At 54.2% G+C, this 25743-nt stretch overlaps 1 protein-coding gene across 2 annotated transcripts in view; it reads right to left on the minus strand.

Moving 5' to 3' along the window:
* Positions 1-25743, minus strand: part of CHN2 (chimerin 2) — a 938196-nt gene that overhangs the window by 179114 nt on the left and 733339 nt on the right. For both annotated transcript variants that reach the window (XM_069648929.1, XM_069648930.1), the window contains one exon: positions 15475-15552. In XM_069648929.1, the coding sequence (XP_069505030.1) occupies positions 15475-15552 (78 nt within the window). The remainder of the gene's footprint in view (positions 1-15474; positions 15553-25743) is intronic.

Genomic DNA, 25743 nt, shown 5'->3' on the forward strand with positions numbered 1-25743 from the left:
CATAAAATGATATCTTTCCGTTGTGGGCAGTTGGAATTTGCACTGCATGTCCTTAAACAAGGTCAATTTCCTGTCTTTGAGGATATCTCCAACCTTCAGGATTCCCGCCCTCACCCATCGCGGCCATGGTTCAAGTTTCCCAATTTCTTTGAGATTACTGTTTCGCCATAAAGGTTGCGCTGCAGTTATTTTATTTCCCCACCCAACGAACATATGTGCCTGTCTCCAGATGTGAGTCTCGATAGTGGGCAGGGGCGGTCTCTTCGGGGGCTGGTATAGTATCTGCAATGGGTCTGTGCCCTGCATAGGTTCCACGTCAGCCCGGATGTGAGGTAGTGCTCTATCCCCATGAAGCAGATCATTAACTACCGCTAGTTGTGAGGCCCGGTAGTAGGTTTGTAGGCGGGGAACACCAATCGCTCCCTCCTAGACCGACCTCTGCAGAGTGCTTAATGCAACGCGTGACTGACCACCCCCCCATATGAGTTCCCTAAGAAGGGTTTTGGTGCGGGTGAATTCGGGGGTGGGGATAATGAGTGGGGCGTTCTGCAGGACATATAAGAATCTTGGAAGTGACATCATTTTGAAGAGTGCGGCACGCCCCATGAGGGTCAGAGGGAGAAGTTTCCAGTGGTGGACGTCCCTAGCGAACCTGTCTACAATCGGTTGGAGGTTGTGCATTACATATTTGGTTATATCAGATGTTATCCATAACCCCAGGTATTTAAAGCCCTGTGTATCAAACCGGTACGGACATCTCGTGGAGTCGACCCGCTCACCCCCTTTCACCGGGAAAAGTACTGATTTCCTCCAGTTAATTCTTAACCCGCTAAATTCCCCGTAGGTGATGAGCATCTGGGTTACTGTGGGACAGCTCCGGGCCGGCTCGACCAGGTATAGCAAGAGGTCATCAGCATAGAGAGAGACATGGACCTCATGTCCCTCAGGCCATCTGAATCCCGTCCACGCCCCGCTTTGGCGAAGCCACAGTGCTAGCGGTTCGATCGCAAGGGGGAAAAGGGGGCACCCCTGTTGCGTGCCTCTGCCCAGAGGGGAGGAACGGGAGGTCCACCCATTCACCTTAACTTCTGCTTGAATGTTAGTATATAACAGTTTAACCCACCCTAGAAAGCTCTCTCCGAACCCCATACGGATCATGATTTCCCAGAGGCTGTCCCATCGGATTGAAGCAAATGCCTTTTCAAAATCTATAGCCAGCAGGGCGAGCGGGGCATCGAGGATAGGGGCCCGCTCGAGCGCCAGATGGAGTCGGCGCAAGTTCATTCGAGTGGATTTGTGGGGCATAAAGCCACACTGATCGGGGTGTATCAGCGTATCCGCTACCAGTTGGAGCCGATTGGCTAAGAGTTTGGCCAGGACTTTGGCTTCTCCGTTGATAAGCGAGATCGGCCTATAGGGGGCGCATTGCTCCTGGGGCTTGTCAGGTTTGGGGATGACCACTATGGTCGCTCAACACAGATCATCTGGGAGGGAACCCCTGTCTCGTGCGGCCAACAACAGCTGATGCAGGAGGGGTGCTGTGTTGTTACCCCCAAGTTTCTGCCAGGTTTCAACCGGGAACCCGTTCGGGCACAGGGTTTTCCCCGGCTGCAGTTGTCCAAGGGCTTCTAATATTTCAGCCTCCGAAAGCTCGGAGTCCAGCATCTCCCTTTGTTGAATCGACAGAGTGGGGATTTCCACGCTGTCCAGGAGGGACGGATTCAGGGGTATAGTTGGGGCTTGGTATAGTGTAGCATAAAATTGGGCAAAGGCCTCTGCTATCTCAGCGTCTGACCAGCATGTCTCACCCTGCGGGGTGATAATCTCCCGGACACAGCGTTGCCCCTCATCCCTCTTCTCTAGCCACGCCAGCATTTTCCCCGCTTTATCCCCCAGCTCATATACCCTAGCTTTGGTTTCCATGTGGGCCTGTTTAGCGTTATCTAACATTAGGTTTCGGAGGTATTCAGTGGCACGTTTAAGGGACATGTGGGTCTGTGGGGTAGGATTAAGAGTGTGTTCGTTTTCTCTGAGAGTTACCTCCATTTCCGCCTCAGTTATCTTCCGGAGCCTCTCCCTCCTCCTATTCGCCGTCCAGGAGATTATTTCCCCCCACAGCACGGTCTTGTAGGCCTCCCATAACACTATCGGGTCGTTATCGCCGGTATCATTAATCTCAAAGTATTCAGTCGAGACTTCCGTGAGGCGCTCAACTAGTTCTGGGAGGCCCAGATAATAGGTGTTCAGCCGCCACGTTCTAGGGGGGTTCAGTCCCTGCAAACGTGACTCCACCAACAGGGGTGAGTGATCCGAGATTCCTCGGGGGAGTAGGTCCGCCGAGAGGATCTTAAAGAGATCCGTGTGAGGTACGAATAGGTAATCAAGCCTGGAGAGGGAGGCGTGTGCCCCGGAGTGAAACGAGTAACCCCTGGTCCCGGGGTGCAGATCCCGCCATACATCACAGAGACCCAGGGCAGACAGAAAATTGGACAGCTTCGTGGGGAGGTGCGGATTGCGTTGTCTAAGGTGGGAGCGGTCTAAGGTGTTACACATGACATCGTTAAGGTCCCCACCTAGGAACCACTTATCAGGCTGATGTTTGCCCATAAGGCTGGTCGGGTCATTGAGTAGTTCCTGCCCCAGTCCAGGCGGGGAGTAGATCGAGACCAATCCAAATGTTTCCCCCCAAAGTGTGCCCAGTGCCATTACAAATCATCCTCGAGGGTCTTGTTCTAGGACCTGCAAGGCAAACGGGACACGTTTGTGTATAAGAATAAGGGTGCCTCTGCATCCCATGGAGTATCCCGCGTGGTAAACGGTCCTATAATTTTTTTGAAGAAAAAATTTGCATTGTGTCCCAGCAAGGTGAGTTTCAGTAAGCAGGGCCACATCGGGAGAGTGCCTGGAGAGTAGTTGCTTGACCAGGCGCCTTTTAATCGTGGAGCCCAGCCCGTTCATATTCCAGGTGAGGACCCAAAGGGATTTGGGGCGTGTGGTCATGGGTGGGTGAGACTGGTCAGTTGGCATCTAACAGGGCTGTCGGAGGGCCGGGCAGGCAGTGCGTGCGGTGCATGGCGGTATGGTGCAAGATATACAAGGATTGGCGGTTGAGATGCTGCTTGTGTGTGGTGTGGTCCCAACTGGCCAGGATCCACACCATCCCCTGATAAGTACCGGGGAAGGCTGAACCCGGGGTAACTAATAAATTCTTCCAAATAAACCCCACCCACCCCCACCCTATACTCCTCCCCAACACGAAGTACCTGTCGCCCAAACATTGCTGACAATCAAAAGAGGTAGAGCGTCAGAGTTAACATCCCTTGTTAAAGTTCAACTAGAAAAACTTAAGGGGGGTTAGGGGGTTTGTTGTGTTTCCTTCCCCCTTAAAAATCCCCGATGGGAGAGTAGCATCCTCCCGCTTACCGTATTTTAAATATATGAGCCGCTTTTGGTGGCGCCACAAAGCCCAGCTGTGGTATCAACCATAAGAGGGTTGCACGCCTGCCAGGAGGTTGATCCCAGGACAAAAGTCATGGCGGGGTTCGTCTCCCCCATTCATTGGTGGGTCCGCTAGCGGTGGTTGGTCCGGCCTGCGGCGACGGTCCGATGGCAACCTGGGGTTTACATTCCTGTTGCTTCGGGGTGTGGACCAGTCCCCCTCGATGTGCTGTTCCGCCCAGCGCCATGCCTCACTGGGGTCATCAAAGTGGACCGTTGTCCCTTTATGGTAGATTTTCAGTTGGGGGGAAAGAGCAGCCCGTATTTGACTCCAAGTGACTGCAGTTGCTTTTTGAGCTTTCCAAAGGATTGTCTCGCCTTCTGTACCTCCTTCGTATAGTCGGGAAAGAAGGCCAGTCTGGACCCATTAAAGGTGATCGTGCCTTTGGTTCTGGCGAGCTGTAGCAGGGCATCGCGATCCCGATAGTTCAGAAATCTTGCTATTACAATGCGCAGAGGGGCGCCGGGCGTTGGCCTGCCTGCAGGCATACGGTGTGCCCTCTCAATGGAGAAGAATTTCGAGAAAGACTGTAGGTCGAACAGGTCTGTCAGTAGTTGTTCAAGGAAGAGTTCCATGGAGGGTCCCTCTTCTTTCTCAGGGATACCAAGAATGCGGACGTTGTTCCGCCTGGACCTTCCCTCGGTCGCCTCTACCCTGGCTTCCAGGGTCTTGAGTGTAGCCAAAAGGGTACTATTGATTGCTAACTGCCCTCCCCGGTCCAATCGTGGGCCCTAGAGAATGGTTAGGCCACTTTGATCCATTTTGCACCCAAGAAACATATTGTTCTATATAACATTGTGGTTGTTACTTGCCTTACGGCCCTGATTCATTACTCAGAGTGCTGCATCTTGCTATCTTTGCTTCTGTGCATGGAGTGTTTAATCAAAGTATATATATATATAGAACCTTGATTGGACATTCCCTTTATTTTGGACTGTATTACTGTGCTGTTTGGGTTGCTCCTGGATCACATTCACACACCCTCTTTAGCGTAGCCTTCCCTTGGTCCACGTTACAATAAAAGGTGAAGGAGGTAGATCTCTTACTGTCCCTGTTTTACTTTTATGATTGCATTGGTTCTGGGTTTGTAGAAGTGTGAGTAGGCGCGTTAGCCGGTGCAAATCCTTGTACTCCTGCAGGGCAGAAGTCCATTTTCACACTCACAGCGCATGACATTCAGAACACTAAAGAAACACTGGTGTCTCCATGCCTGTAATGCTCAGAAAGCTAAAAAGATAGATGTTCCTTGCTAGGTACAATGTTCAGAATACTAAAGACACACCTGTGCCGCACCACAGAGGATGTTCAGAACGCTGAAGACAACCCTGTGCCACACCGCATAGGACGTTTGAACTCTGAAGACAAATCTATGCCTCAATGCGTAGGACGTTCTAGACAAACCTGTGCCGCACCCCATAGGACATTTGAACTCTGAAAACAAATATATTCCTAAATGCGTAGGAAGTTCAGAATGCTGAAGACAAATTTGTGCCGCACTGCATAGACCTTCGAACGCTCAAGACAAATCTATGCCTCAATGCGTAGGACGTTTAGAACACTGAAGAAACACCTGTGCCTAACATTGTAGGACGTTCAGAATGCTGAAGGCACACCTATGTTTCAATGCATAGGACATTCAGAATGCTGAAGACACAACTGTGCTGCGCCGCATAGGAGAGGACGTTCAAACGCTGAAGACACACCTATGCCACACTGCATAGGACAAATGTATGCCTCAGTGCGTAGGATGTTCTAGACAAATCTGTGGCGCACTGCATAGGACGTTCAAACTCTGAAGACAAATCTATGCTTCAATGAGAAGGATGTTCTAGACAAACCTGTGCCACACCGCAAGGAATGTTTGAACTCTGAAGCCAAATCAATGCGTATGATGTTCTAGACAGACCTGTGCTGTACTGCATAGGACGTTCAACTCTGAAAACAAATCTATGCTTCAATGCGTAGGAAGTTCAGAATGCAGAAGACAAATGTGTGCCGGACCGCATAGGACGTTCGAACGCTGAAGACAAATCTATGCCTCAATGCGTAGGACGTTCAGAATGCTGAAGACACACCTGTGCCTAACTGCATAGAACGTTCAGAATGCTGAAGACATACCTGTGCTGAACCGCATAGGCCGTTCAAACACTGAAGACACACCTGTGCCGCACCGCATAGGACATTCAAACACTGAAGACACACCTATGCCTCAATGCGTAGGATGTTCACAACGTTGACGATGCACCTATGCCTCAATGTGTAGGATGTTTAGAATGCTGAAGAGACACCTACGCCTCAATACCTAGGATGTTCAGAACGCTGAAGACACACCTGTGCCGCACCGCGTAGGACGATCAGAAAATATGCCTCAATGCGTAGTACTTTCAGAGCACTGAAGACACACCTGTGCTGCACCGTGTAGGACGTTCAGAATGCTGAAGACACACACGTGCCCAAATGTGTAGGCCGTTCAGAACGATGAAGACACACGTGTCCCAATTCGGAGGATGTTCAGAACGCTGAAGACACACCTATGCCTCAATGCGTAGGACGTTCAGAACGATGAAGACACAACTGTGTCGCACTGCGTAGGACGTTCAGAATGCTGAACAGACACTTGGCCTCAATGCGTAGGACGTTTAGAACACTGAAGACACACCTGTGCCCCACTGCATAGGACATTCAGAATGCTCACAACACACCTGTGCCCCAATGTGTAGGACGTTCAGAACGCTGAAGACACACCTGTGCCTCCCGCGTAGTATGTTCAGAATGCTGAAGCCACACCTGTGCGCACCGCGTAGGACATTCAGAACGCTGAAGAGACACCTGTGCCCAAATGCGTAGGACATTCAGAACCCTTAAGACACACCTGTGCCACACGCGTAGGACGTTCAGAACGCTGAAGACACAACTGTGTCGCACTGCGTAGGACGTTCAGAATGCTGAACAGACACTTAGGCCTCAATGCGTAGGACGTTTAGAACACTGAAGACACACCTGTGCCCCACTGCATACGACATTCAGAATGCTCACGACACACCTGTGCCCCAATGTGTAGGACATTCAGAACGCTGAAAAGACACACCTGTGCGCACCGCGTAGGACATTCAGAATGCTGAAGACACACCTGTGCTCCAATGCGTAGGACGTTCAGAACGCTTAAGACACGCCTGTGCCTCCCGCGTAGGATGTTCAGAACGCTGAAGAGACACATGTGCCCCAATACGTAGAATGTTCAGAACGCTGAAGACACACCTGTGCCTCCCGCGTAGGATGTTCAGAACGCTGAAGACACACCTGTGCCTCCCGCGTAGGACGTTCAGAATGCTGAAGGCACACCTGTGCCTCCCGCGTAGGATGTTCAGAACGCTGAAGAGACACCTGTGCCCCAATGCGTAGGACGTTCAGAACACTGAAGACACACCTGTGCCTCCCGCGTAGGATGTTCAGAACGCTGAATACACACCAGTGCGCACCGCGTAGGACGTTCAGAACGCTGAAGACATGTCTTGCTACATGTACAAACCTGGGACTGGCCGAGTACAACTTTCAGAAGAACACGGAAGACACATTGGGGGTCATTACGACCCAGGCGCTAATTGCGCCAACTTTACCACCATGGTGTAAACTACGTTTACACCATGGTGGATGGCGGATTTACCGCCCCATTCCAAGGTGAGTGGGGCGGTAAATCCCCATTTCCCATTTTCCCTTCCACCTTCCCATTTTTGCCCCATAGGGCATAATGGGAGTGGGGAAGGCGCTAATTACGCCACCGTAAATTACGGTGGCGTAATTAGCATCATGGCAGGTTAGCGCCATGGATTTTAACGGCTGCTAAGAGCAGCCGTTAAAATCAGAATAGGCGTTAAGGGTTAACTACGGCGTTAACCCTTATTGCCTGGGTCGTAATGAGGCCCATTGTGCATCGCAACATACGATGTTCAGTACACCTGCGCTTCTCTGAGTACGGGGTTCAGAACCCTAAAGAGGCACCCGGGCCTCACCGTGTATGATGTTCCGAAGATCGCAAAAGGCACCCCTGTCTCGCTGCCTTGCTCCTTAGACTCCCATACCAGCAGCAAAGTCAGACATGCTTCACAAATGAAATAAAACAGCCAGTGGCAGACATCTCCCCACCAAGAGCTTAATTAAGCACAGACCCCGTGCCTCTGCCACATCCTTCGCCTGACACAGTGACAGGACAGACACATCACTTCCTGGAGCAAAATGTGAAACAGACGCTGCACCCTCAATAGTGTAATAAGGCACAGACAGACACCTCCCCTCCGAGTATAATCCAAGTCAGACCCATCACGCCAACAATGGAATCAGAGACAGACCCCTTACTTCAGCAGGCTAAATCTCGAGTGCCTCCCCCTCTACCCCCCCCACCCCGTCCCCCGCTCCAGCGCACACTGTCTAATAGCAAAAAAATCCCTTTACTTCACACAGGTAGATAGACCACTCAAACCCATGGAGTAATTAGGGACAGACTCCTCAACCACGCTGTGGGTTCAGGTCAGATCCCACGCCATCTATACATATAACCAGAGTCAGCCACCCTCACCTCCCTCAGTGTTCTAAAGGTGAGAGTATTTGCCTCTCACTGTGCCTCAAGGAGAGGACCTTCATCTCTCACAGTGCTCTCAGGGAGAGGCCTTTCTGCTCCCACATGATCAGGGAGGAACTAGTCACCCCTCACATTGCCCTCAGGGAGAGGTCCTGCAACTCTCACACTGTACTAAAGGAGAGACACCTCTCACTCTCCTCTCGGGGACAGATTGATTGCCTTTGACATTATCTCAAGGTGAGTTCTTAGCCTCATAGAGAGGTGATGCACGTCCCCCATCCACAGAACTCTAAAGGACAGACCTGTCATCTCTCCCTAAGGAGTTCTCAGGGAGAGGTTGTTTAGCTTTCACTGTGTGATCAAGGAAAGTGTGTTCACTATCAGAATGTACTCAGGGAGAGGTCCTTCATCTCTCAAAGTGTTCTCAGGGAGACACCCTTCCCCCTGTGCAGGGTTCTCAGGGACAGACTCTTCACCTCTCAGGCGTACTCCCTGAGAGGTTATTGAACTTCCACTGTGTTCTCAGGAAGAGATCCTTCACCTCTCAGAGAATGTGCAGGAGGGACCCTTCACCCCACAATTGATGGCTACATTTCATCTGTTACTGTGTTCAGAGGTCCTTCACTCTGGGAGATACCCTTCCCCTCGCACATTATTCTGCTTTCAGTAAGGACCTTCCCCTGGCCCCAGTCTTCACCACACATTGCAAGGCATAAAATAAGCAGTGTCAAAAAAGCAATTTGCTATGCAATTCTGTTGATTTACTCCTTAAACTAACACTTGTGTAGCACAGATTGCTATTTAAATTAGCCTGTTCAAAGAAAGCCCGGCACACCCTGCATTCCTCTCTTGCCCTCAGGGGTTTCTACACCCTCTGTTCCCAGTTCACTGCAAGTACACAGGGGCTAATGGAGAGAGAGTGCAACAGTAATCTCCTCCACTCTTAAAAGTGCCAATGGCCCTAAAAAGTATTAGTACCACAAATGGTGGCTCTGAGTACCAATGGTGATAAATACCACTGTCATGGGTGTACAGAGCTGAAGTGATCTGCTTGGGGATACCTGGCTTGGTGTTGAATTTATTAGTGGCACTGCCATCCCCTAAAAGTAGTACTTAATGCTATATCGAAAATCCTCAATGACCGGCAAGGGCCATCTTGTCCACCTGAAGTTGACGAGTCCCCTGCCTGCTGCAACACCATACTGCATACATAGTCTCAGGCTATCACTTTCCTTTACATTGTGAACTTTTTTGATATATGAAACATCTGAACTTCTCCTTGCAGAGCAAATGATGGATCACGCATGTGGGCCATGCAATATATGGGACACTGCCCTGTGCATCACCGACTGGACCCAGCTGCACAGAGCCTTGCATAGAAAACCTGTTTTCAAAGCAGCATTAACATATAGATTTATTTATTTGTATCCATTCATGCAGCTAACCTTTATATTTTAGACACCCATCTCACTAATGTCTCACTTCAGCAGTACCCACAAATGATGTATTGTTGCTCGTTTTATGTGTTGGTTACAAATAACGTCTGGTGACATTAAAAATATTAGTACAAAATTGCTAATTAAAATTGCATGTTTGCTAATCAAGACATTTTTAATTAGCAAACTCTGCTAATCAATGTTTGAAAACGAATGTATGCCTTGCATTGCAGCGAGGGTCACACTGAACACAGAAACCGCTGCAAAGCTTGTGTATCCTCCTTCCTCTCTATGCTGTGAGAACATTAATCCAAGACCGGTTCACCCTCCATTATCACTGTGCCCCACTTCATCACACAGATCTCAGCAGGTGTCCCCATCACTAGTGAACCCCAGAATTCAGAGATTCAGGAGGGCATAAAATATTCTTATTTTCATATAGACATATACAATGTGTGCGGCGTGCACAAACTCACTCCAACGGCATGCTGCACCTTACAATCCCAACATAATATAGCACAATACGGCAGTGCATTGCATTACACAGTTGAATGCCATTTCTGATGTGGTCTCAGGTGTTTGTAGTGTGTCACCATGAATTGAAGTGTCCCTAGATTAAGTCCCCAGGAAAACAACAAGCCATTCCCTTCTGTTCCCTTCCCTTCATTCCATGTTGTGGATATTATAAAGTTGAAAACGGTAGGAGTGAGGAAGAGAAGAAATGTGTGAGAAGCGAGGAAAAGGGTAAACAATGGCATCTAGATTAGAAGCAGAAAAAGGACAGAAAGGAAAGTAAATAAAGTGAGAGGGACAGTTATAAGGGATGGGGAAGATGAAGGCTAGAAAGCAAAGATTCCCATGGTCTCAAAACCTGCCTCTCGCTGATCCAGTCTTGGATGTCCAGTGCGTGCAACCCCTCCAAGACCGAACTCCTAATCCACACCGAACTCCTAATCCACACCAACCACACCGAACACCCAGACATACAAACCTGGCTATCAATGCTGGCTGAAGGCTTCACACTGAGCTCACCTCCTGCACCAAGTCCCTCGGGTTCCACATCGACAAACACCTCTCCTTCAAGACACACATAGCTAATAAAACTCAGACAGCTTGGTACCAGCTCTCCCTCCTGCGGAAGGTCAAGGCCTTCCTCCCTCCAGACAGCTTAAGCCCCACCGTTCAAACACTGGTCCTATCCCACCTGGATGGGGGCAATGCACTCCTCAAAGGCCTCCCATCGTCCTCCCATGTGCTCCTGAAATCTGTCCTAGACACGGCTACACGCCTCATCAAGGGTCTACGCAGATATGACCATATCACCCCGGCCTTCATCGACCTTCACTGGTTCACACTGCACATACAAATCAACTTCAAGTCTCACTGCATCATCTATAAGGCAGTCACCTGCCAGTCACCCAGCTTCCTCGCGAGAAACTCAGCATCACCGGCGGACAGCGGAGCACCAGAAGCCAGGACACGTGCAGACTTGAAATCCACCACTGCCAAAAAGGAAAGGACCAAAAAACAAGCCGTCTCTGCCTACGCCCCAAGACTAAGGAACCTCCTTCCCGTCTGCATCCGATTTGATCCTAGGCTCCTACAATTCAAAAAGGAACCCAAGACCCACCTCTTCAAGGAATCTCTCTGCTTCAACACCTAGGGCATCCATTTGCCTCTCGTACCACCTGACTCGCTAGACGCTGCCCACACATCTCCTCCACGCCACCTGTACAGCTGTTCCTCTCCTCTGTGCCCCTTTGTATCCCACCCCTGCTATATATCTGTTCTGTTGTTACCTCTGAAAAGTGCTCCGTTATGCATCTGTATTGTTGTACGCCTCTGTAAAGCACTTTGTTATGTATTTATATGTTTGTACACCTCTGTAAAGCGCTCTGTTGCTTCTCAAAGCCAGGTCCGCGCTCAATAAATACCATAATAAGAATAAGAGAAAATAATTGCAGTCTAGCATCCAAGCATAATAACAGAGAAACAGAGACAGAAGGTCAGGAAACCAGCGAAGGAGAGCAAGAGACAAATGCTTGATGCAATATAGGCCTTCCAAATTCTTAAAAATCCCACTAGGCCTGCTGGGCGAGTTCCACAGTTTACATACTCGCCATAAGAGAAATGCGCTCGCCCCATTGTGACGGGGCAAAATATTTACCAGTGCTTTCTGTCACCATAAGCATACTTGATATTTGGTGCAATGCTACCACCCACACGCCAGCCATGCACACTGAAACTTGTATTTGACGTTTACTTCAAACAAAGTTTGTTTGCCGGAAATGTCAAATAAGTTTCAAACATTCCCTTACTCACCAGGAGGGTCGGGTACCATGTAAATGGTGCTCACCCTTCTTCTCTGCTTTCTCTCCCTCCCCTGCGGACCTAACTGACCTACCTATCTGCTGTACCAACTGGTTACTTGGCTACCATCAGAGTCTCACTGGGTATCAGGCTCTTTCTTGATCAGTCACCCCTGCACTGTCTCCGGGCCTTCCATGCACTTAGGGGCTGGAACTGTAACCCTACAGTCCCTTGTTCTCCTTGCACTACCCCGAGCCGTGCTGACCTGTTTAGCCCTCCCCTCTCCCTTGCACTCCCCCCTCCCTTTCCCCTTGCACTTCTCGTTCTTGTACTTGTATGATCTGAATGACACATGGCCTAGAAAGATCGCTTGTCTTGTCCACCCGGCCTTGTGTACAGCTCGCATCATAAATGACTTATATCATATAATCTCCTCGTCAATGCGAGGTTCCAGTAGATTTTGCAAGCCCTGCTATATCTATCAGCTTGTATAAAACAAACGGCAAAGTGTAAGGCACCGGCATCCAAATAAGAGTTCAAACCAAAGACAGACCAATTAAACATAGAGGGATAGTGTAGCGAGAAAACAGCAAAGGGATAAGAACTGAGCCACGAGGGACATCAAAAGGAAGGGAGAGATTACAAGAACAGCCACCAGCCCAAGGCAACGAGAGGTAGAAATCCAAGGGAGAGTTGAGCAAGAAATACCATGCAAATAAAGGAGAGCAACAGAGAAAAGAGTGGTCCACCGTATCAAGGGCCGAGGAAAGTCCAAGAGAAGGAGGTAAAATGCCTCAGAATGAGGAACAAAAGTGAAGCACTTGTGACATGCAAAGGGGGATTTTCAGAAGAATGAGCTGGACGCAGCCATAGTCAAGTGAGGAGAGAAGATAGAGGGATGCTTAAAAGGAAGAGGAAAAAGGCAGGAAGGAATGGCTATAGAGAGAGGTCAAGAAAGAAAGGAAATGTGGATACATGGAAAAGATGAGAGCAGATGGTGCAGCCTCAAAAGGGGCAGTGTTGGGGGTTAGGTACCTTGATAAAGAGGCTACGAGAAGCCCCAGTAAGGAAGGTAAAAGATGAAAAAGAAGGATGTGGCAACGAAGAAGAGGAGAGAGAAGAAGAGAGCAGCGGCAATGGAGAAGAGGAGGAAGGAGAAAGCAGCGGCAATGGAGAAGAGGAGGAAGGAGAAAGCAGTGGCAATGGAGAAGAGGAGGAAGAAAGGGAGCAGCAATGAAGAAGAGGAAGGGGAGAGTAGGAGTGGAGTAGAGGAAAAAGAAGGGAGCAGCAATGAAGAAGAGGAAGAGGAGAGTAGGAGTGGAGTAGAGGAAAAAGAAGGGAGCAGAAATGAAGAAGATGAGGAAGGGGAGAGCAGGAGTGGAGTAGAGGAGGAAGAAGGGAGCAGAAATGAAGAAGAGGAGGAAGGGGAGAGCATGAGTAGAGTAGAGGAGGAAGAAGGGAGCAGAAATGAAGAAGAAGAGGGAGGGGAGTGCATGAGTGGAGTAGAGGAAGAAGAAGGGAGCAGAAATGAAGAAGAAGAGGGAGGGGAGAGCAGGAGTGGAGTAGTGGAGGAAGGAGGGAGCAGCAATGAAGAAGTAGAGGAAGAGGAGAGCAGGAGTGGAGTAGTGGAAAAAGAAGGGAGCAGAAATGAAGAAGAAGAAGAAGAGGAAGAAGAGAGCAGGAGTGGAGTAGAGGAAAAAGAAGGGAGCAGAAATGACGAAGAAGAGGAAGAGGAGAGCAGAGGAAAAAGAAGGGGGCAGAAATGAAGAAGAAGAAGAGGAAGGGGAGAGCAGGAGTGGAGTAGAGGAGGAAGAAGGGAGCAGAAATGAAGAAGAAGAGGAAGAGGAGAGCAGGAGTGGAGTAGAGGAAAAAGAAGGGAGCAGAAATGAAGAAGAAGAGGAAGAGGAGAGCAGGAGTGGAGTAGAGGAAAAAGAAGGGAGCAGAAATGAAGAAGAAGAGGAAGAGGAGAGCAGGAGTGGAGTAGAGGAAAAAGAAGGGAGCAGAAATGAAGAAGAAGAACAGGAAGGGGAGAGCAGGAGTGGAGTAGAGGAGGAAGAATGGAGCAGCAATGAAGAAGAAGAGGGAGGGGAGAGCATGAGTGGAGTAGTGGAGGAAGGAGGGAGCAGCAATGGAGAAGAGGAGGAAGGAGAGAGCCACAAACAAAGAGGTGATGGCTGGAAGGTTTTGAACGAATTTTAACTTCTGCCATCGCTCTGGGCAGCCCTCCAGACCATCGTTCTTCATCTGCCAAGGCACAACAAGAGGGGAAAACCATATGCAAATCAGGCTTGGACACTCCCCCCAAAAGGGGCAGTCCAGCCCGAGCTGCTAGGTGGGACGGGTATGCCCAGAAATGGGTCCCGTGCCTGCTGGGCCTAGAGACCCAAGCTACTCCTCACTGATGAAGCCCAATGGGCCCGAAACATGTCTGGGGGTGCTTGTGGTCTCGAGCAGAAGGGATGTGACTTATCAGTTCGGGCTGGACTGCCTCTTTTGGGGTGGGTCCAAGCCTTGTTGGCATATGGTCTTTCCCCTTTCTGAAACGGCTTAACAGGTGAAGGATGGTCTGGAGGGGTTGCCCTGAGCAATGCCAGAGGCTAAGAATAATTCTAAACCTTCCAGTCATCAACTCTTTTGTTTTGTGGAAGGAGAGAGCCGCAATTGAGAAGAAGAGGGAGAAGGAGAGAGCAGGAATGGAGAAGAGGAGGATGGAGACAGCAGCGACATTGGAAAAGATGAGGAAGGAGAGCAGGGATGGAGAACATGAGAAAGAAGGTGAGAGCAGCAAAGGAGAAAGGGGAGAAGATGGAAGATGGGGCGGGAGACTCAAAGGACGCATGCATACACTGCCGGGGGCATACACTGCCGGGGCCTGTGTTTGACACCAGGGTCACAGGTTCGAATCCCGGCAGATCCACTCAACCCTTCATCCTTCTGATGTTGATAAAATGAGTGCCATTAAGCTGGGTAACAACAAACATCTGTTATCTGTCAATAGCGCCAAGATGCCCCTCTGAGGGTGAAAATGCGCTCAACAAATACAGCTGTTGTCATGTTAAAAAGAGGAGCACTGGTTTTACAAGTAATGCAGGAAGCAATGCTAGAGGCCGAGGGTCAAGAGTTGAAAGGAGGGGTCAGGAGCACGGGGATCCCACAGGTGGTGAAGGAGCAAAAACATGTGGTGAGGCCGAGGAGAAAGAGACGTGCTCAGAGATGGACAATAATGATGAAATGCGTGAAGGGCGATCGCAAGAAGAATGCAGAAAAGCGGGCGCAACGAATGAGATTCCTGCCAGCGCCGGGAATTGCGAGTGTCTGGCAAGGAAGGGGTTAACAGCCAAGGTTGATGATAGTGGCCTCGGGGGCACTAGATGGGGCAGGTGCTGAGGGAGCAGTCCAGGGGATTTCAGCAAAAAACGGCAGGATCTGGGAGGAACAGATGCGTGTGCGTGAACAGTGGGCTTCATGTAGCGGACAGGCTTCTAAGCGCTCCTGGGAAAGTACTTTCAAATAACAGAGAATAGACTGTTTCAAGAGAGCGTACCATAGAAATGCACAGCATACCAAAGCATAGAGCAGCGAGGCAGCACAGTAAAGCAGCGCAGCATAGCACAGCACAGCATAACACGCCTTGCCAGTCCTGGCGCCCTTACCTTGAAGCTGTGCGCCTTCTCGTAGTTGCAGTGGTTGTCGGTCTGCGCCACGGCCGCCCTCCGCACCAGCGACGTGATCTGCGAATAGGCAAAGAGCTTGAGAGGCTGCCACAGAACTGCCCCAGCCCCCTTCCTACGGCCAACCTTCACCCCTAGCGCCACTGCCACCAGGTCGCGCTGCCCCTGGCCTGCGGGCCCGCTCTGCGCGCTCTCTGCGCCCTCGCCCTCATCCCACAGCTCCTTGACGCAGGGCACTGGCGCCTGGGGGTCCCAGATCCTCTCCGCCTCCTCGCCCGCCGTGCCCAGGCCGTCCCACGAGGACCGGAAGTGGGAGAGCAGCGTGGTGGCGGCTGCGGCCCACTCCGCGGCCCCCTCCGCGCGCGGAGGCCCGGCAACCACAGGCCGGTGCATGTCTGCGAGTTGTGTGTGGTGCGACCTCGTCAGACAGGCATGTGCCTGGAGTGTGGAGCTCCGAGCCAAGTGCACCCAGCAACAGGCTGTGGGGGCTTCCAAGGGGGGTGGGGGGTGCGCTTTACAGCCTTCTCCCACTGGGCCCCTCAAAGGATGATCCCTTCTGCTCGGTGCCCACAATGGAGGGCAGCTGGGCCAGCTCTGGGATGGGGCGAGGCGGCGGCGGCTGCTGCGTCCAATTAGGCGCTGGATGCCGGCCAGGGCATTAAGCGCTCCGGATTAAAGCTCGCTCGCTCGCTCGCTCGCACATGATGGCCCGCGCTGCCCAGCCTTTCATCCTGCCCAGACCCGGCACAAAGGCACTATGCCTGCGTGTGTGCCGGGCCCGGGGTGGGGGTAATCCCATTCTTTCTCAGAATTGATTTTTGCGTCAGGTTGCATTAATAATGCAACCTGACGCAAAGGATGGCGTTGGCCCCCTCCCGCCCACCGGACAAAGGGAAGCGCGGCTCGCACGCGCACTCAGCCACCCCCTAGACTCTATAGCCCCGAAACACTGATGAACATTTTATAAGCGGACTGACCTGTCCCCCCCCCCTCCCACAGACTCAATAGCGCCGAAACACTGATACACTGATCCACATTTTATAAGCGCACTGCTCCCTCTCCCCCCACCACACCCTCCCCAGACTCAATAGGCCCGTTGCTGCCGGAAGTACTGATGCACATTTTGTAAGCGGACTGGCCTGCGGGGAAAAGACGTGCCAACAGGCCTGTGCTTTGGGAGGCCAGTAGGGAGAGGGAAGAGTACATGTAGGGAGTGACTGGAACTACAACAGGCAGCACGCATCTTGAAGACACTGGCCTGTTTCTAAATGGCCTTCCGCTAGGCCAGTCCTCCCCACTGCATAGGAAAAGGACAGTTATATCAAGCGGTGCCATTCAGGGGTCATGACCCTGCTGCGGGAGCTTTTTGAGGTGGTTTTATGCCACGGGAAGGGGTGGACAGATGGCAAATTCTGGCAGTCAGTTGAGGGGGGGTGCGGGGGCAGGGGTGAGGAGGGGCTGTGCACGCAGGATTTACACACAGACCTCCAGGGACTTGTTTATCACCCATATAAACCTTTCAAAGGCACTTGACCAAATGGTCAAACATATACATATCGGACAATCATGAAACATTAACCATGCAGAAAGAAAGTACAGGGCCCGTGTTCCTAACCCACGTGATACCCCTCCGTGGTCTCCAGCTTTCTCCTTTCTCATATACCCATGGGGACATGCTGTGCTGGCCTAGGTGTTCCTGAATTCTGCAAACAGCCTACTCAAGCAAAAAGCCCCCCCTTCCTCCCCCCAACCGTCTCTAGATCATGGGTCTTCAAACTGGGGGCCTGAAGTTTTTCCAGGGGGGCCCCAGATTCTTTGAAAAGGGATTAAGGCGAAGGTTTTTAATATGAAAAAAAGATTAGGTTGTCTGCTTTTAATAGAAATTATAAATTGACAACTGCTTATATTTTAAAGAGCCTGGAGGACCTTGGACAGCCTTCGGGCCCCATATGGAGGCAAACTTCCTGGGTTGGGGAGCATAAACAATACTTCCAGTCAAGGGGGGGGTGGGGGATGCTCGGAATGAAAAGTTGGACTACCACTGCTCGAGATAATGAAATAGCTCATGCAGTTGTGTGCCTGCTGCGGCGATCTGTGTGGAACCTGCATGTGCCCATTTCAATGCACCATTAGCAAGCGCCTAGAAGCCGTTAAGTTATGGTGCACTAGGGGTTTATTTGGGCATTTTCTACAGTGCCACCTATGATGGAAGGCGGGCACTTCATCGGCAGTGAGCGGTGGCTAGTAGTATAGCGAGCGGGTGGGGGGGGGGTGACGTTGCCTTTTCCGCAGTGCCCTCCAGAGTTCAGAGGAGAGTCCTGCACAGGTGCATGGGGGGGGGGAGTTAGTGGCCAGCATGTTTTGGGCATGGGCTGCGGCCAGAGCCCAGCTGCACCAGCTGAAATTATTCACCAAATCTCGGGCGTGTGGTTCAATCCACAGCACACGCCAAGGGACCACAGTATTTGCCACACACCACCCTCCGAAGCTGCATTCCAGTAGGGAGCATCAGGGCCTTTAGGGTTCAGCAGAAGCCGAGGATAGAATGAGTGCAGGGGCTGAACTCTCTTCCCCACCTGAACATACCTGACTGACTACCGCTGCAGCTGGCACTGCTGGGCACCCAAGAACCTGCACTGGGGGAGGTGTGAGAAGCAGGCACCGATGGGCACCCACGATCCCGCACTGGGGGGAGGTGTGAGAAGCTGGCATTGGCAAAGAGGGTGAGAAACTGCCAATGCTGGGCGCCCAAGATCCCGCACTGGGGGGAGGTGTGAGAAGCTGGCACTGGCAAGGAGGGTGAGAAGCTGCCACTGCTGGGCGCCCAAGATACTGCACTGGGTGGCGGGGGGGGGGGTATGAGAAGCTGGCACTGGCAAGGAGGGTGAGAAGCTGGTACTGCTGGCCACCAAAGATCCTGCACTGGGGGAGGGTGAGAAGCTGGCACTGGCAATGAGGGTGAGAAGCTGCCACTGCTGGGCACCCAAGATCCTGCACTGGGGGAGGTGTGAGAAGCTGGCACTGCTGGGCACCCAAGATCCTGCACTGGGGGAGGTGTGAGAAGCTGGCACTGCTGGGCAGCCAAGATCCTGCACTGGGGAAGTTGGGAGAAGCTGCCACTGGCAAGGAGGGTGATAAGTTTCCACTGCTGGGCACCTAAGACCCTGTACTGGGGGAGGGGGAGAAGCTGGCACTGGCAAGGAGGGTGAGAGGCTGGCACTGTGGGGCACTTAACATCCTGCACTTGGGGAGGTGTGCGAATCTGGCACTGGCAAGGAGGGTGAGAGGCTTGCACTGTGGAGCACTTAACATCCTGCACTGGGGGAGGTGTGAGAATCTGGCACTGGCAAGGAGGGTGAGAAGCTGGCACTGCTGGGCACCCAAGATCCCACACTGGGGGGAGGTGTGAGAAGCTGCCACTGCTGGGCACTCAAGACAATGCACTGGGGGAAGTGGGAGAAGCTGGCACAGGAAAGGAGGGTGAGAAGCTTCCTCTGCAGGGCACCCACAATTCTGCACTTGGGGAGGTGTGAGAAGCTGGCACTGGCAAGGAGGGTGAGAAGCTGGCACTGCTAGGCACCCAAGATCCCGCAATGGGGGAGGTGTGAGAAGCTGACACTGGCAAGGATGGTGAGAAGCTGCCAGGGCTGGGCATCCAAGATTGTGCACTGGGGATGGTGTGAGAAGCTGGCACTGGCAAGGAGGGGGAGAAGCTGGTACTGCTGGGCACCGAAGATCCTGCACTGGGGGAGGTGTGAGAAGCTGGCACTGGCAATGAGGGTGAGAAGCTGGCACTGCTGGGCACCCAAGATCCTGCACTGGGAGAGGTGGGAGAAGCTGGCACTGGCAAGGAGGGTGAGAAGCTGCAACTGCTGGGCACCCAAGATCCTGCCCTGGGGGAGGTGGGAGAAGCTGGCACTGGCAAGGAGGGTGAGAAGCTGCCACTGCGGGGCCCCCAAGATCCTGCACTGGGGGAGGTGGGGCAAGCTGGCACTGGCAAGGAGGTGTGAGAAGCTGGCACTGCCGGGCACCCAAGATCCTGCACTGGGGGGGGTGTGAGAAGTTGGCACTGGCAATAAGGGTGAGTAGCTGCCAGTGCTGGGCACCAAAGGTCCTGCACTGGGGGGAGGTGAGAGAAGCTGGCACTGGCAAGGAGGGTGAGAAGCTGGCACTGCTGGGCACCCAAGATCCTGCACTGAGGGAGGTGTGAGAAGCTGGCACTGGCAAGGAGGGTGAGAAGCTGCCACTGCTGGGCACTCAAGATCCTGCACTGGGGGAGGTGTGAGAAGCTGGCACTGGCAAAGAGGGTGAGAAGCTGCCACTGCGGGCACCCAAGATCCCGCAAAGGGGGGAGGTGTGAGAAGCTGGCACTGGCAAGGAGGGTGAGAAGCTGCCACTGCGGGCACCCAAGATCCCGCAATGGGGGAGGTGTGAGAAGCTGGCACTGGCAAGGAGGGTGAGAAGCTGCCACTGCAGGGCACCCAAGATCCCACAAAGGGGGGAGGTGTGAGAAGCTGGCACTGGCAAGGAGGGTGAGAGGCTGCCACTGCTGGGCACCAAGATCCTGCACTGGGGAAGGTGTGAGAAGCTGGCACTGGCAAGGAGGGTGAGAAACTTCCACTGCAGGGCACCCAAGATCCCACAATGGGGGCGGGGTGAGAAGCAGGCACTGGCAAGGAGGGTGAAAAGCTGCCACTGCTGGACACCCAAGATCCTGCACTGGGGGGAGGTAGGAGAAGCTGGCACTGGCAAGGAGGGTGAGAAACTGCCACTGCAGGGATCTCAAGATCCAGCACTTGGGGGAGGTGTGAGAAGCTGGCACTGCTGGGCACCCAAGGTCCCGCACTGGGGGGAGGTGTGAGGAAGGCACTGGCAAGGAGGGTGAGAAGCTGCCACTGCTGAGCACCAAGATCCTTCACTGGGAGAGGTGTGAGAAGCTAGCACTGGCAAGGAGTGTGAGAAGCTGCCACGGCCGGGCACTGAAGATCCTGCATTGGGGGGAGGTAGGAGAAGCTGGCACTGGCAAAGAGGGTGACAAGCTGCCAATGCGGGGCACCCAATATCCTGCATAAGGGGAGGTGTGAGAAGATGGCACTGGCCGGGAGGGTGAGAAGCTGCCACTGTCGGGCATCCAAGATCCTGCACTGGGGGAGGTGGGAGAGGCTGGCACTGGCAATGAGTGTGAGAAGCTGCGACTGAGGGGCACCCACGATCCTGCACTGGGGGAGGTGTGAGAAGCTGCCACTGCTGGGCACCCAAGTCCCAGCACTGGGGGTGGTGGGGGAAGCTGGCACTGTTAAGGAGGTGTGAGAAGCTGGCACTGCAGGGCACACAAGATCATGCACTGGGGGAGGTGTGAGAAGCTGGCACTGGCAATGAGGGTGAGAAGCTGCCAGTGCTGGGCACCAAAGATCCCGCACTGGGGGGAGGTGTGAGAAGCTGGCACTGGCAAGGAGGGTGAGAAGCTTCCACTGTCAGGCACCCAAGATCCCGCACTGGGGGAGGTGGGAGAAGCTGGCATTGTCAAGGAGGGTGAGAAGCTGCCACTGCGGGGCACCCAAGATCCTGCACTGGTGGGAGGTAGGAGAAGCTGGCACTGGCAAGGAGGGTGAGAAGCTGTCACTGCAGGGCACTCAAGATCCAGCTCTTGGGGGAGGTGTGAGAACCTGCCACTGCTGGGCACCCAAGGTCCCGCACTTGGGGGAGGTGTGAGGAAGGCACTGGCAAGGAGGGTGAGAAGCTGCCACTGTTGGGCACCCAAGATCCTGCACTGAGGGGGGTGTGAGAAGCTGGCACTGGCAATGAGTGTGAGAAGCTGCGACTGCGGGGCACCCAAGATCCTGCACTGAGGGAGGTGTGAGAAGCTGGCACTGGCACGGAGGGTGAGAAGCTGCCATGCCGGGGCACCCAAGATCCTGCACTGGGGGGAGGTAGGAGAAGCTGGCACTGGCAAGGAGGGTGAGAAGCTGCCAATGCGGGGAACCCAAGATCCTGCATGAGGGGAGGTGTGAGAAGATGGCACTGGCCGGAAGGGTGAGAAGCTGCCACTAGGGGGCACCCGAGATTCTGAACTAGGGGATGTGTGAGAAGCTGGCACTGGCAAGGAGGGTGAGAAGCTGGCACTGCTGGGAACACAAGATCCCGCACTGGGGGAGCCGTGAGAAGGTGGCACTGGCAAGGAGGGTGAGAAGCTGCCACTGCTTGGCACCCAAGATCCCGCACTGGTGGAGGTGGGAGAAGCTGGCACTGGCGAGGAGGGTGAGGAGCTGCTACTGCGGGGCAACTAAGATCCCACAATGGGGGGAGGTGTGAGAAGCTGGCACTGGAAGGAGGGTGAGGAGCTGCTACTGCTGGGCACCCAAGATCCCGCACTGGGGGAGGTGAGAGAAGCTGGCACTGCTGGGCACCCACGATCCTGCACTGGGGGAGGTGCGAAAAGCTGGCACTGCTGGGTACCCAAGATCCTGCACTGGGGGGAGGTGTGAGAATCTGCCACTGGCATGGAGCTTGAGAAGCTGCCAATGCTAGGCACCCAAGATCCTGCACTGGGGGGAGGTGTGAGAAGCTGCCACTGCGGGGCCCCAAGATCCCGCACTGGGGGAGGTGAGAGAAGCTGGCACTGCTGGGCACCCAAGATCCTGCACTGGGGGAGGTGTGAGATGCTGCCACTGCTGGGCACCCAAGACCCTGTACTGGGGGAGGGGGATAAGCTGGCACTGGCAAGGAGGGTGAGAGGCTGGCACGGTGGGGCACTTAACATCCTGCACTGGGGGATGTGTGAGAATCTGGCACTGGCAAGGAGGGTGAGAGGCTGGTACTGTGGGGCACTTAACATCCTGCACTGGGGGAGGTGGGAGAAGCTGGCACTGGCAAGGAGGGTGAGAAGCTGCAACTGGTGGGCACCCAAGATCCTGCACTGGGGGAGGTGGGAGAAGCTGGCACTGGCAAGGAGGGTGAGAAGCTGCCACTGCGGGGCCCCCAAGATCCTGCACTGGGGGAGGTGGGGCAAGCTGGCACAGGCAAAGAGGTGTGAGAAGCTGGCACTGCCGGGCACCCACGATCCTGCACTGGGGGAGGTGTGAGAAGTTGGCACTGGCAATGAGGGTGAGAAGCTGCCAGTGCTGGGCACCAAAGATCCTGCACTGGGGGGAGGTGAGAGAAGCTGGCACTGGCAAGGAGGGTGAGAAGCTGGCACTGCTGGGCACCCAAGATCCTGCACTGAGGGAGGTGTGAGAAGCTGGCACTGGCAAGGAGGGTGAGAAGCTGCCACTGCTGGGCACTCAAGATCCTGCACTGGGGGAGGTGTGAGAAGCTGGCACTGGCAAGGAGGGTGAGAAGCTGCCACTGCGGGCACCCAAGATCCCGCAAAGGGGGGAGGTGTGAGAAGCTGGCACTGGCAAGGAGGGTGAGAAGCTGCCACTGCGGGCACCCAAGATCCCGCAATGGGGGAGGTGTGAGAAGCTGGCACTGGCAAGGAGGGTGAGAAGCTGCCACTGCTGGGCCCCCAAGATCCCGAAATGGGGGAGTGGTGAGAAGCAGGCACTGGCAAGGAGGGTGAAAAGCTGCCACTACTGGGCACCCAAGATCCTGCACTGGGGGGAGGTAGGAGAAGCTGGCACTGGCAAGGAGGGTGAGAAACTGCTACTGCAGGGATCTCAAGATCCAGCACTTGGGGAAGGTGTGAGAAGCTGGCACTGCTGGGCACCCAAGGTCCCGCACTGGGGGGAGGTGTGAGGAAGGCACTGGCAAGGAGGGTGAGAAGCTGCCACTGCTGAGCACCAAGATCCTTCACTGGGAGAGGTGTGAGAAGCTAGCACTGGCAAGGAGTGTGAGAAGCTGCCACGGCCGGGCACTGAAGATCCTGCATTGGGGGGAGGTAGGAGAAGCTGGCACTGGCAAAGAGGGTGACAAGCTGCCAATGCGGGGCACCCAAGATCCTGCATAAGGGGAGGTGTGAGAAGATGGCACTGGCCGGGGGGGGTGAGAAGCTGCCACTGTCGGGCACCCAAGATCCTGCACTGGGGGAGGTGGGAGAGGCTGGCACTGGCAATGAGTGTGAGAAGCTGCGACTGAGGGGCACCCAAGATCCTGCACTGGGGGACGTGTGAGAAGCTGCCACTGCTGGGCACCCAAGTCCCAGCACTGGGGGAGGTGGGGGAAGCTGGCACTGTTAAGGAGGTGTGAGAAGCTGGCACTGCAGGGCACCCAAGATCATGCACTTGGGGAGGTGTGAGAAGCTGGCACTGGCAATGAGGGTGAGAAGCTGCCAGTGCTGGGCACCAAAGATCCCGCACTGGGGGGAGGTGTGAGAAGCTGGCACTGGCAAGGAGGGTGAGAAGCTTCCACTGTCAGGCACCCAAGATCCCGCACTGGGGGAGGTGGGAGAAGCTGGCACTGTCAAGGAGGGTGAGAAGCTGCCACTGCGGGGCACCCAAGATCCTGCACTGGTGGGAGGTAGGAGAAGCTGGCACTGGCAAGGAGGGTGAGAAGCTGTCACTGCAGGGCCCTCAAGATCCAGCTCTTGGGGGAGGTGTGAGAACCTGCCACTGCTGGGCACCCAAGGTCCTGCACTGTGGGGCGGTGTGAGGAAGGCACTGGCAAGGAGGGTGAGAAGCTGCCACTGTTGGGCATCCAAGATCCTGCACTGAGGGGGGTGTGAGAAGCTGGCACTGGCAATGAGTATGAGAAGCTACGACTGCGGGGCACCCAAGATCCTGCACTGAGGGAGGTGTGAGAAGCTGGTACTGGCACGGAGAGTGAGAAGCTGCCACGCCGGGGCACCCAAGATCCTGCACTGAGGGAGGTGTGAGAATCTGGCACTGGCAAGGAGAGTGAGAAGCTGCCAGTGCTGGGCACCAAAGGTCCTGCACTCGGGGGAGGTGAGAGAAGCTGGCACTGGCAAGGAGGGTGAGAAGCTGGCACTGCTGGGCACCCACGATCCTGCACTGAGGGAGGTGTGAGAAGCTGGCACTGGCAAGGAGGGTGAGAAGCTGTCACTGCTGGGAACTCAAGATCCTGCACTGGGGGAGGTGTGAGAAGCTGGCACTGGCAAGGAGGGTGAGAAGCTGCCACTGCGGGCACCCAAGATCCCGCAATGGGGGAGGTGTGAGAAGCTGACACTGGCAAGGAGGGTGAGAAGCTGCCACTGCGGGCACCCAAGATCCCGCAATGGGGGAGGTGTGAGAAGCTGGCACTGGCAAGGAGGGTGAGAAGCTGCCACTGCTGGGCCCCCAAGATCCTGCACTAGGGAAGGTGTGAGAAGCTGGCACTGGCAAGGAGGGTGAGAAACTTCCACTGCAGGGCACCCAAGATCCCGCAATGGGGGCGGGGTGAGAAGCAGGCACTGGCAAGGAGGGTGAAAAGCTGCCACTGCTGGGCACCCAAAATCCTGCACTGGGGGGAGGTAGGAGAAGCTGGCACTGGCAAGCAGGGTGAGAAACTGCCACTGCAGGGATCTCAAGATCCAGCACTTGGGGGAGGTGTGAGAAGCTGGCACTGCTGGGCACCCAAGGTCCCGCACTGGGGGGAGGTGTGAGGAAGGCACTGGCAAGGATGGTGAGAAGCTGCCACTGCTGAGCACCAAGATCCTTCACTGGGAGAGGTGTGAGAAGCTAGCACTGGCAAGGAGTGTGAGAAGCTGCCACGGCCGGGCACTGAAGATCCTGCATTGGGGGGAGGTAGGAGAATCTGGCACTGGCAAAGAGGGTGACAAGCTGCCAATGCGGGGCACCCAAGATCCTGCATAAGGGGAGGAGTGAGAAGATGGCACTGGCCGGGAGGGTGAGAAGCTGCCACTGTCGGGCACCCAAGATCCTGCACTGGGGGAGGTGGGAGAGGCTGGCACTGGCAATGAGTGTGAGAAGCTGCGACTGAGGGGCACCCAAGATCCTGCACTGGGGGAGGTGTGAGAAGCTGCCACTGCTGGGCACCCAAGTCCCAGCACTGGGGGTGGTGGGGGAAGCTGGCACTGTTAAGGAGGTGTGAGAAGCTGGCACTGCAGGGCACCCAAGATCGTGCACTGGGGGAGGTGTGAGAAGCTGGCACTGGCAATGAGGGTGAGAAGCTGCCAGTGCTGGGCAGCAAAGATCCCGCACTGCGGGGAGGTGTGAGAAGCTGGCACTGGCAAGGAGGGTGAGAAGCTTCCACTGTCAGGCACCCAAGATCCCGCACTGGGGGAGGTGGGAGAAGCTGGCACTGTCAAGGAGGGTGAGAAGCTGCCACTGCGGGGCACCCAAGATCCTGCACTGGTGG

Source organism: Ambystoma mexicanum, chromosome 2q (assembly GCF_040938575.1).
Source record: "Ambystoma mexicanum isolate Mex_15411 chromosome 2q, UKY_AmexF1_1, whole genome shotgun sequence".
In the NCBI taxonomy this organism is placed as follows: domain Eukaryota; kingdom Metazoa; phylum Chordata; class Amphibia; order Caudata; family Ambystomatidae; genus Ambystoma; species Ambystoma mexicanum.